Below are 12,629 nucleotides of genomic sequence, written 5' to 3' on the forward strand. Positions count from 1 at the left end.
GGAAGGGACTTTTAGCCAAATTACAAGTCTCTAAATTGCATTATGCAATGCAATAACGTAACCGTAAGAGTTTGATAAGGACAGTGACTCACCTCAATCCATTTCTGCGCTTCTAGAAACGCGGGCTCGGAGGCCGATTCGGAGAGGAGATGTCGCTGGTGTGGTTGTCCTATATCTGCAGCGGGACTTGCCATTTGCAAAGCTGCTCAGTGTTAAAATATGTGAACAAAAAAGCTTGAACAAAACGGGGAAATCCCCAGGCTTCAGCCTCAGCACCTGACCGTGAAAACCAGATAATGCCGTTTTTTTTTGTCTTGACTTGCTGTTTAGGTAGTCTCCCTCTCCTTCAGTGCTCCTTCGGTTGTATGCTGCAAACCCGCGGCAATGCACTTGCAGCGACCAATGATTTATATATACACTAGATAACTGATGGGGGCGCTGGGTTGAAGTCACCGTGCCTCCATCTTGGCACTTCCACACCGTTGTAAAAATGACTGTATTTTGGAAGCTATAGAAATGCATTTATTAATGTCTACATCTGTTTTTGTTACGATTATTCTATACAGACATCTTAATGCATACTTGTTTATTGTTTTATGTGAGCTAAACACGAAAATAAACACCTCTTCCCTCACAGAAGGCTGAAAAGATTCGGCAGGGGCACAGCTTCTACCCCCCAAGCCATAAGACTGATAAATAGTTCAATTAAATAGTTAAATAACCAATAGCTATCCAGACCCATTGACAACTCTTTTGACTCTCATCACATATACTGCTGCTGCAGTTTACTATCTATCCTGTTGCCTATTCACTTTATCCCTACCTTCATGTACACATCTACCTCAATTACATAGTACCTCCGCATATAGACTCGGTACTGGTACCCTGTCTATATAGCCACGTTATCTTTACTCATTGTGTATTTATTCCTCATGTTATTACGTTTCTATTATTTGAAAAAAAAACATGTTTTATTTGATTTAACTAGGCAAGTCAGTTAAGAACAAATTCTTATTTACAATGATGGCTTTCCAATGTTGGGAAGGGCTCGTAAGTAAGCATTCCACTTTTAGTCTGCACCTGTTGCACTGCCTCCACTACTCCAACACCATTTCAACCTCAACGTTTCAACATCATCTAATCACCTATGCTTAGTCTAATACAGTGACAACTAAAAGATACCAAAAACTATTTAGTCCATTCAACGTAAAATAAATATGATGTGGCTGTCCATGGTTCTGATTTCTCTGTGTGTGTGTTGCGTGCAAGTAGAAAAAACATGTTACCTCACCCTACTTGCAGAGAAACGCCAATGCCATCCTCCTCTTTCATGTTGTCTAAACGGTCTATATGACTGTCGTACAGTACACACTTTTAGTTTTTGTTGTCCTAACCTACCTGGCTAAAATGCTTGATCGCTTGCCTAACTTACTTTCATTTTCAAAAATGAGAGGGCCAGCTAGTTAACATTAACCTACTCCATCTAGCTACATGTTGAACTTCCATCCTCTCAGGCCAGGGGCACAATGTATGCATTTTTGGTTGGATCAGAATCGCTGTTATAATCATTGGCCAGTACAGAGAATTAAGTAAAACCACATGTCTAAATCCCTATCTCCATCCATGATTAATTTAGGTAATCACAAGCTAGCCACTGGACAATGACAAAATGAGATGCAACAGTATTGTTCCTTTCTGTCAATGACATTTGGCCAAATCCAAACTGGCTTCCCTTGACCCTTTTTTTTGGCGTGCCAGGACCATTCACAGCTGAGCTCAACGCTGATTAGTTATTATTTTATATCGTTTTTCATCATGGGAGGCCAAATGCTCACTGGCTTCCCTTGCATTCAAGGCAATGTTAAACTCTTTTTTACAAGACAGCATCAGATAGATGGGCTACACATACTGAGACACAGGGGCGCTGTTTCATCCGTTTTGATGCTTTCTCCGGCGAGATACGTTCAGCCTTTTTATTGAGGAAATACAGAGCGATGAAAGATGAATTATTTTGTTTGTTTGTTTCTTGGTCAATTTTTTGGGGAAGCCTGGCTTCCCTTAGGATCAATGAATTCACGACACTGGGAACGAATCAACTTGCTCACACCACAATATGAATCGCACCAGGAGCTCTGTTTCCATTAACTTGTCCAGTGATATTTTTTTGTCAACATTTAAAAAGTTGCATAGAAATTAGACGTGACAATTGCCTGCAACTGTACATTTCCGTTGAACTGTCTTATGTAGATAAAAACAGCTGGATGTACTGGAGTTACACCTTATATATTATTATTATTATTATTTTTTTTTAAAACACCCACTGGGCAAAAACGTTTTTTAAAAGTTGGTGATAATATATATTTTCGTTCGTTTATCATACTACCATCATCAGAATGTCATGAATTGTAACCACTTTTAAATTGTGGGATGAGATTGATGCACCCCCTTCAACATCCCCTTCAAAAATGTGTCTGTTTAAGATAGAGATAGGCCTGTCGGTATGGGATGCGTCTTAGACCACTGCATCCGCCCATGTCGGCCTTCCGTATGTGTGGTGGAAAGTGGCAGAGTTACAGAGCTGTTTGTCAGACCACGAGACATCACAAAAATCTCACAAAAATGTCTGTGGTGTCCTGTGTTCGAATGGTTTGGCCTACAAAACACACAAGACTCGTCTGAAGTCGGTAACGTCCATGTGCTAACCTCTGTCTGTAGTGTTCGAATGGTTTGGCCTACAAAACACACAAGACTCGTCTGAAGTCGGTAACATCCATGTGCTAACCTCTGTCTGTAGTGTTCCAATGGTTTGGCCTACAAAACACACAAGACTCGTCTGAAGTCGGTAACGTCCATGTGCTAACCTCTGTCTGTAGTGTTCGAATGGTTTAGCCTACAAAACACACAAGACTTGTCTGAAGTCGGTAACGTCCATGTGCTAACCTCTGTCTGTAGTGTTCGAATGGCTTGGCCTACAAAACACACAAGACTCGTCTGAAGTCGGTAACGTCCATGTGCTAACCTCTGTCTGTAGTGTTCCAATGGTTTGGCCTACAAAACACATAAGACTCGTCTGAAGTCGGTAACGTCCATGTGCTAACCTCTGTCTGTAGTGTTCCAATGGTTTGGCCTACAAAACACACAAGACTCGTCTGAAGTCGGTAACGTCCATGTGCTAACCTCTGTCTGTAGTGTTCCAATGGTTTGGACTACAAAACACACAAGACTCGTCTGAAGTCGGTAACGTCCATGTGCTAACCTCTGTCTGTAGTGTTCGAATGGCTTGGCCTACAAAACACACAAGACTTGTCTGAAGTTGGTAACATCCATGTGCTAACCTCTGTCTGTAGTGTTCGAATGGCTTGGCCTACAAAACACACAAGACTCGTCTGAAGTCGGTAACGTCCATGTGCTAACCTCTGTCTGTAGTGTTCCAATGGTTTGGACTACAAAACACACAAGACTCGTCTGAAGTCGGAAACGTCCATGTGCTAACCTCTGTCTGTAGTGTTCGAATGGCTTGGCCTACAAAACACACAAGACTCGTCTGAAGTCGGTAACATCCATGTGCTAACCTCTGTCGGTAGTGTTCCAATGGTTTGGCCAACAAAACACACAAGACTCGTCTGAAGTCCGTAACGTCCATGTGCTAACCTCTGTCTGTAGTGTTCCAATGGTTTGGCCTACAAAACAAACAAGACTCGTCTGAAGTCGGTAACGTCCATGTGCTAACCTCTGTCTGTAGTGTTCCAATGGTTTGGCCTACAAAACACACAAGACTCGTCTGAAGTCGGTAACGTCCATGTGCTAACCTCTGTCTGTAGTGTTCCAATGGTTTGGCCTACAAAACACACAAGACTCGTCTGAAGTCGGTAACGTCCATGTGCTAACCTCTGTCTGTAGTGTTCCAATGGTTTGGCCTACAAAACACACAAGACTCGTCTGAAGTCGGTAACGTCCATGTGCTAACCTCTGTCTGTAGTGTTCGAATGGCTTGGCCTACAAAACACACAAGACTCATCTGAAGTCGGTAACGTCCATGTGCTAACCTCTGTCTGTAGTGTTCGAATTGTTTGGCTTACAAAACACACAAGACTCGTCTGAAGTCGGTAACGTCCATGTGCTAACCTCTGTCTGTAGTGTTCGAATGGCTTGGCCTACAAAACACAAGACTCCATGTCCATGTGCTAACCTCTGTCTGTAGTGTTCCAATGGTTTGCCTTCGTCTGAATGGTAACGTCCATGTGCTAACCTCTGTCTGTACAAAACAAAACACACAAGACTCGTCTGAAGTCGGTAACATCCATGTGCTAACCTCTGTCTGTAGTGTTCCAATGGTTTGGCCTACAAAACAAACAAGACTCGTCTGAAGTCGGTAACGTCCATGTGCTAACCTCTGTCTGTAGTGTTCGAATGGTTTAGCCTACAAAACACACAAGAATCGTCTGAAGTCGGTAACGTCCATTTGCTAACCTCTGTCTGTAGTGTTCGAATTGTTTGGCCTACAAAACACACAAGACTCGTCTGAAGTCGGTAACGTCCATGTGCTAACCTCTGTCTGTAGTGTTCCAATGGTTTGGCCTACAAAACACACAAGACTCGTCTGAAGTCGGTAACGTCCATGTGCTAACCTCTGTCTGTAGTGTTCCAATGGTTTGGCCTACAAAACACACAAGACTCGTCTGAAGTCGGTAACGTCCATGTGCTAACCTCTGTCTGTAGTGTTCGAATGGTTTGGCCTACAAAACACACAAGACTCGTCTGAAGTCGGTAACGTCCATGTGCTAACCTCTGTCTGTAGTGTTCCAATGGTTTGGCCTACAAAACAAACAAGACTCGTCTGAAGTCGGTAACGTCCATGTGCTAACCTCTGTCTGTAGTGTTCGAATGGTTTATTCTACAAAACAAGAGGCGCAGGTCCTAATCCAGGCACTTGTCATCTCCCGTCTGGATTACTGCAACTCGCTGTTGGCTGGGCTCCCTGCCTGTGCCATTAAACCCCTACAACTCATCCAGAACGCCGCAGCCCGTCTGGTGTTCAACCTTCCCAAGTTCTCTCACGTCACCCCGCTCCTCCGCTCTCTCCACTGGCTTCCAGTTGAAGCTCGCATCCGCTACAAGACCATGGTGCTTGCCTACGGAGCTGTGAGGGGAACGGCACCTCAGTACCTCCAGGCTCTGATCAGGCCCTACACCCAAACAAGGGCACTGCGTTCATCCACCTCTGGCCTGCTCGCCTCCCTACCACTGAGGAAGTACAGTTCCCACTCAGCCCAGTCAAAACTGTTCGCTGCTCTGGCCCCCCAATGGTGGAACAAACTCCCTCACGACGCCAGGACAGCGGAGTCAATCACCACCTTCCGGAGACACCTGAAACCCCACCTCTTTAAGGAATACCTAGGATAGGATAAGTAATCCTTCTCACCCCCCCCCCTTTAAGATTTAGATGCACTATTGTAAAGTGACTGTTCTACTGGATGTCATAAGGTGAATGCACCAATTTGTAAGTCGCTCTGGATAAGAGCGTCTGCTAAATGACTTAAATGTAATGTAAATGTCTGTAGTGTTCGAATGGTTTAGCCTACAAAACACACAAGACTCGTCTGAAGTCGGTAACGTCCATGTGCTAACCTCTGTCTGTAGTGTTTGAATGGTTTGGCCTACAAAACACACGAGACTCGTCTGAAGTCGGTAACGTCCATGTGCTAACCTCTGCCTGTAGTGTTCGAATGGTTTGGCCTACAAAACACACAAGACTCGTCTGAAGTCGGTTTCTTCCATGTGCTAACCTCTGTCTGTAGTGTTCGAATGGTTTAGCCTACAAAACACACAAGACTCGTCTGAAGTCGGTAACGTCCATGTGCTAACCTCTGTCTGTAGTGTTCGAATGGTTTGGCCTACAAAACACACAAGACTCGTCTGAAGTCGGTAACGTCCATGTGCTAACCTCTGTCTGTAGTGTTCCAATGGTTTGGCCTACAAAAAACACACAAGACTCGTCTGAAGTCGGTAACGTCCATGTGCTAACCTCTGTCTGTAGTGTTCGAATGGCTTGGCCTACAAAACACACAAGACTCGTCTGAAGTCGGTAACGTCCATGTGCTAACCTCTGTCTCTAGTGTTCCAATGGTTTGGCCTACAAAACAAACAAGACTCGTCTGAAGTCGGTAATGTCCATGTGCTAACCTCTGTCTGTAATGTTCGAATGGTTTGGGCCTACAAAACACACAAGACGTGTCTGAAGTCGGTAACGTCCATGTGCTAACCTCTGTCTGTAGTGTTCGAATGGTTTAGCCTACAAAATTAATATGACCCCACAATGTTCTCGTCTGAAGGTAACCTGGTACCCGGAAAAACTATTTATGGAAGTAGTTTGGTGCCGAAAAAAAGTGGGGGAAAATACAGTGCACACCATTTTTTTTCTTTTGACTCGATACTCCAAAATTTGGGATTTGAAATCAAACATTGACTGACTATGAGGTTAAACTGCAGACGGTTAGCTTTAATTTGGGGGTATTTTCATCCATATTGGGTGCACTGTTTAGATATTGCAGCACTTTTTGTACATAGTCCCTTCCTTTTAGGTGAACAAAAGTAAAAATGTACTTATATGTGTCTTGAAGTAGTAAAAGGTTAAGTATTTGGTCCCATATTCATAACATGCAATGACCACGTCAAGTTACAGCCGCACAAATATCATACACCCCCCCAAAATGCTTACCTCCCATGTTATTGTAATTGTGAGATGTTAGCATGTCTTGGGGCTATGATATTTGTGCATCTGTAACTATCACTAATTACTATTCACGATTAATTCACATTTATCCGTAATCATGGTAGCATCCATGATTAGAAGTGTTTAGAAACATATTCTATTCTTATTTACTATAAAACTGACTCCAAAATGACACAATGCAATATTTACTATTCATTTCTACTGGGCACAAAATAATCTGAAACACAACCAAAGCAAACAGCAAATGCATCCAACAATTTGTAGAATCACAAGATTATTGTAGTCATTGTGTGCTATGAATATGGGATCAACTACTTAACTTTTTACTACTTTATTACACACAAGTGAATTTCTCCCAATACTTTTTCTACCCTAAAATGTGTACAAAAAGTGCTGTAATTTCTAAACAGCTTACCCAATATGGATGAAAATACCCTCAATTTAAAGCTGACGGTCTACCCTTTAACATCCTTTTTAATTTTTTTTATTTTACCTTTATTTAACCAGGTAAGTCAGTTAAGAATATATTCTTATTTTCAATGACAGACTGGGAACAGTGGGTTAACTGCCTGTTCAGGGGCAGAACAACAGATTTGTACCTTGTCAGCTCAGGGGTTTTGAACTCACAACCTTCTGGTTACTAGTCCAACGCTCTAACCACTAGGCTACGCTGCCACCCTTTGTCCTTGTTTGATTTTAAAAAATTTGGAGTATAGAGCCAAGATAATTGTAGAAAATTCATTGACACAATAATTATGGAGGGCACTGCACGTGTTGAAGAGCTTTCGTATATCTCCTAGATGTAGAAAAACTAGACAATAGAAACAAGCGTTTCTATGGGCTATAATAGTAAAGACCAAATTCAATATTTTATTAAATCATTTCTACATACAATACATTTTTTATACCTACCTCCTAAAACTCAAAATCAAATAGCTAAATGAGATATGGTATGACCATCTTAAAACAATTCCATGTGTTAGCTTAGTATAAGTAGCCTCAGAAGCATCTGCATTCAACAAATGTTGTGTGGTTATCCTTAGACATATTCTCCAAATGTATACACAAGGAATTGTTGATACATTGCCCCCGTAAAATGTCATATTACATTGTTTCCCACCAAAATTTGCAAAATATGCTTTTTACTAGATTTTTTGGAATTTTACAGATTTCAAAGTATTTATCCACAATTGACTATGTGTAAGTCCATACCTGGGGTGTCTTAACAAAATGAAACCAAAATAATTGGGTTCATCCAATGTCCAGAACATTTTTATTTTGTGATATGCAGGTTTGTACATAGATGAACTAATTTGCCTACTTTACAATATTTCAGAAACAATGTAATACAGAAAATGAGTATATTTGTGTCCACATTCAACTGGTAAAAGTTTATTGTGATATGATTAATGGGAAAAAAATCTTATTACGGTGTGGTGTTGGGCCATAATCAATTAATTACAGATTAGGTATGCATTTTCTAGTTGAATCACAAATTCTCATTAGATTCTGCTAATGTAACCAAAATATTCAGTGAATAAGGATAAGAAAGATAGCCACGCCCACATCATTGACAAACACACCATATTATTCAACCAATATTACTTTGGGTAGTCAAGGTATTTTATACTCAATAGTTTGTCAATAGAAGGAATTGGCCTATTGGCAAAATGGCAAAATAACTTCTTTTCAAGCCGTCTGCTGGCCTCTTGTGGAACAATACTGAACACCAGGAAGCTTGAAAAGCCACTTTTGACTTTCTCTGTCATAACTCAAATCCTAGTGCACCTTTTTGCACTCCAGGTTCAAATCCTGCAGCCCGCCTGAAGTAATGTGCTTTATAAGTGTATCTTGAGAGAGGGTGTTCCTTATTAGGTGCTGTTACTCTTAATCTAAAATGTCTCTTATTAGACGGTACTTCTCTCCAGCTCCTGGCAGATGGGGTACAGCTCAGTGATAGAGGATTTGACTACAAATCAAGAGGTCCCAGATTCCAACTTGCCAACTTGAAATGAAATGCTTTATAAGTGTGATTTGAGAGAGGGAGTGTTCTTTATTAGGTGCTGTTACTCTTAATCACAAAACATAGGCCTTATGGACAAACTCAATAAAATAAGACAAAAGGTATGTTCATAGATTCCAAGAACACAGGATGAGATGTTACTATCCTTTGTGCAAGCACTTCCAAGAGTTAATGAACAGTGAGCGTGGTGCAATTTTGGGAGCGCATCGTCAGTAGTGTACCTTTGGTTCCTAGGGTGTTTCGGCCTTTCACACTATACACCCTCCCCAAAGGCGGCCAGCGACAGGGTGATCAATCCTACGCTTGCGTCCCATTTCCAAATACGGTATAATTGACCAAAAAAAAGAAAAAACGGTCCAGAAAGCAATTTTTTAGAGGGTGTTGAATTTTATTTTTTTATTTTTTTATTTTCAAAATTTGACCCTTGGGTCTTGACTTTGTGACCATTTGCAATATGAAAATCTACGGTATAGAGTGCACTCGCCATCTTTGGGAGATTTTTTGTATGACATTTGGCATTTGCCATATGCCACTTGCCATATGGTTTGGATGAACTGCTGTCCATTTGAGTGGTATTTGCAATTGTGTATGTGTTTCGTCCAATGCCAATATGTTGCCATTCATTTTTGTCCATTTCATGGGGGTTTTCCCTTATTAGCTGTTTTTTGTCTGAGCTGTTTTATCTCTCAGTTTCTAACAGAGGGGGAAATGCGATACACTTCAGATCAAGAGATCTCAGGTTCAAATCCTACTATCCCCTTGATATCAAATATAGTATAGGTGAGTTCTCATAGAGGGAGAGGTCTTTATTAACAGTTAATTTATTTGGCAATATAACTCTCCTTCTAAAATGTCTGTTATTAGATGTTTTTGTCTCTGTCAGACAGTTCCAAGCAGATTAGGTTATGTAGATCGCCATCTGAAATGTCCCTTATTAGACAATTTCTCAGGATCAAATCCTGGTGCCCCCTTAAATCAAGTACTTTCTAAGTGTATCTTGAGAGGAAGTGCTCCTTTTTAGGTTATCTTACTCAATCTTTAATGTCCCTCATTAGATGTTTTTTCTCTCTGTCAGGGAGTTCATAACAGAGATGAAAGTGCAATAGACAATAGACAATAAACAATTTCTCAGAATCAAATCCTGGCGCCTCCTTGAAATCAATTACTTTCTACGTGTATCTTGAGAGAGAGGAAGTGCTCCTTTTAAGGTTATCCTACTCAATCTATAATTTCCCTCATTAGATGGTTTTTCGCTCAGTCCGACAGTTCCAACCAGAGGTGGAAGTGCAATAGACTTCAGATCAAGAGGTCTCAGGTTCAAATCATGTTGTCAACTTGAAATCAAATACTTATGGGTATGTTTTCAATGCGAGAGGGTACTCTATAAGGTGATGTCCATCTCCAGCTGAAATGTCTCTTATTAGACCATTTTCCCACCTTTAGAGAGTTCCAAAGAGAGGGGGTACAGCTCAGTGGTAAAGCATTTGACTGCAGATCAAGAGGTCCCATGTTCAAATCCTGGTGCCCCATTGGATCATGTACTATTGATGTGTATCTTAACGGTAGGATTAGTCCTTTTTAGATTATGTTACTCAATATAAAATGTCCCCCATGAGATGGATTTTCTCTCAGTCATAGAGTTCATAACAGAGGTGGAAGTGCAATAGACTTCAGATCAAGAGGTCTCAGGTTCAAATCCTATTGTCAACTTGAAACCAAATACTTTATGGGTATGTTTTCAATGAGAGAGAGTACTTTATTAGGTGATGTCCATTTCCAGCTGAAATGTCCCTTATTAGACCATTTTTCCACCTTTAGACTGCTTCAACCAGAGGGTGTATAGCTCAGTGGTAGAGCATTTAACTGCAGGTCAAGAGGTCCCAGGTTCAAATCCTAGTCCACCTTTGGATCATGTACTTTTGACGTGCATCTTGAGGGTAGGAGTAGTCCTTTTTAGATTATGTTACTCAATCTAAAATGTCCTCCATTAGATGGTTTTTCTGTCAGTCAGAGAGTTCATAACAGAGGTGGAAGTGCAATAGACTTCAGGTCAAGATGTCTCAGGTTCAAATCCTTTTGTCAACTTGTAATCAAATACTTTATGGATATGTTTTCAAAGAGAGAGTGTTCTTGATTAGGTTATGTAGATCGCCATCTGAAATGTCCCTTATTAGACAATTTCTCAGGATCAAATCCTGGTGCCCCCTTCAATCAAGTACTTTCCAAGTGTATCTTGAGAGAGGAAGTCCTCCTTTTAAGGTTATCCTACTCAATCTATAGTGTCCCTCATTTGATGGTTTTTGTCTCAGTCAGAGTTCATAACAGAGATGGAAGTACAATAGACAATAAACAATTTCTCAGAATCAAATCCTGGCATCTCCTTGAAATCCAGTACTTTCTAAGTGTATCTTGAGAGAGAGGAAATCAAATCAAGTCAAATCACATTTTATTTGTCACATACACATGGTTAGCAGATGTTAATACGAGTGTAGCAAAATGCTTGTGCTTCTAGTTCCGACAATGCAGTAATAACCAACAAGTAATCTAACTAACAATTCCAAAACTACTGTCTTATACACAGTGTAAGGGGATAAAGAATATGTACATAAGGATATATGAATGAGTGATGGTACAGAGCAGCATAGGCAAGATACAGTAGATGGTATCGAGTACAGTATATACATATGAGATGAGTATGTAAACAAAGTGGCATAGTTAAAGTGGCTAGTGATACATGTATTACATAAGGATGCAGTCGATGATATAGAGTACAGTATATACGTATGCATATGAGATGAATAATGTAAGTAACATTATATAAGGTAACATTGTTTAAAGTGGCAAGTGATATATTTACATCATTTCCCATCAATTCCCATGATTAAAGTGGCTGGAGTTGAGTCAGTGTCAGTGTGTTGGCAGCAGCCACTCAATGTTAGTGGTGGCTGTTTAACAGTCTGATGGCCTTGAGATAGAAGCTGTTTTTTCAGTGCTCCTTTGAAGGTTATCCTACTCAATCTATAATGTCCCTCATTAGATGGTTTTTCCTCAGTCAGACAGTTCCTACCAGAGGTGGAAGTGCAATAGACTTGAGATCAAGAGGTCTCAGGTTCAATTCCCGTTGTCAACTTGAAATCAGATACTTTATGGGTATGTTTTCAATGCGAGAGAGTACTTTATTAGGGTATGTCCATCTCCAGCTGAAATGTCCCTTATTAGACCATTTTTCCACCTTTAGACATTTTCAAGCAGAGGGGGTATAGCTCAGTGGTAGAGCATTTGACTGCAGATCAAGAGGTCCCAGGTTCAAATCCTGGTGCCCCCTTGGATCATGTACTTTTGATGTGAATCTTGAGGGTAGGAGTAGTCCTTTTTAGATTAGGTTACTCAATCTAAAATGTCCCTCATTGGATGGTTTTTCTCTCAGTCAGACAGTTCATAACAGAGGTGGAAGTGCAATTACACTTCAGGTCAAGATGTCTCAGGTTCAAATCCTTTTGTCAACTTGAAATCAAATACTTTATGGATATGTTTTCAAAGAGAGAGTGTTCTTGATTAGGTTATGTAGATTGCCATCTGAAATGTCCCTTATTAGACAATTTCTAAGGATCAAATCCTGTTGCCCCCTTGAAACAAGTACTTTCTAAGTGTATCTTGAGAGAGGAAGTGCTCCTTTTTAGGTTATCCTACTGAATCTATAATGTCCCTCATTAGATGGGTTTTCTCTCAGTCAGACAGTTCCTACCAGAGGTGGAAGTGCAATAGACTTGAGATCAAGAGGTCTCAGGTTCAATTCCTGTTGTCAACTTGAAATCAGATACTTTATGGGTATGTTTTCAATGCGAGAGAGTACTTTATTAGGGTATGTCCATC

The 12,629-nt window shown here is 40.7% G+C and overlaps 1 protein-coding gene and 1 non-coding gene across 12 annotated transcripts in view; one reads left to right on the forward strand and one right to left on the reverse strand.

The window, feature by feature from the left end:
* LOC118363609 (LIM and calponin homology domains-containing protein 1-like) overlaps nucleotides 1–384 on the reverse strand; it is a 160,025-nt gene extending 159,641 nt beyond the window's left edge. For 4 of the 11 annotated variants that reach the window (XM_052488438.1, XM_052488443.1, XM_052488439.1 and 1 more), the window contains exon 1: nucleotides 93–384. In XM_052488438.1, the coding sequence (XP_052344398.1) occupies nucleotides 93–194 (102 nt within the window). In that variant the 5' untranslated portion in view covers nucleotides 195–384. The remainder of the gene's footprint in view (nucleotides 1–92) is intronic. The other 7 variants (XM_052488442.1, XM_052488440.1, XM_052488441.1 and 4 more) reach the window with 4 other exon arrangements.
* Nucleotides 385–12,009: 11,625 nt separating this feature from the next.
* Nucleotides 12,010–12,081, forward strand: trnac-gca (transfer RNA cysteine (anticodon GCA)). The gene has a single exon. It is a non-coding gene; the product is annotated as a tRNA-Cys (tRNA).
* Nucleotides 12,082–12,629: the final 548 nt, after the last annotated feature.

Source organism: Oncorhynchus keta, chromosome 30 (assembly GCF_023373465.1).
Source record: "Oncorhynchus keta strain PuntledgeMale-10-30-2019 chromosome 30, Oket_V2, whole genome shotgun sequence".
Taxonomy (NCBI): Eukaryota; Metazoa; Chordata; class Actinopteri; order Salmoniformes; family Salmonidae; genus Oncorhynchus; species Oncorhynchus keta.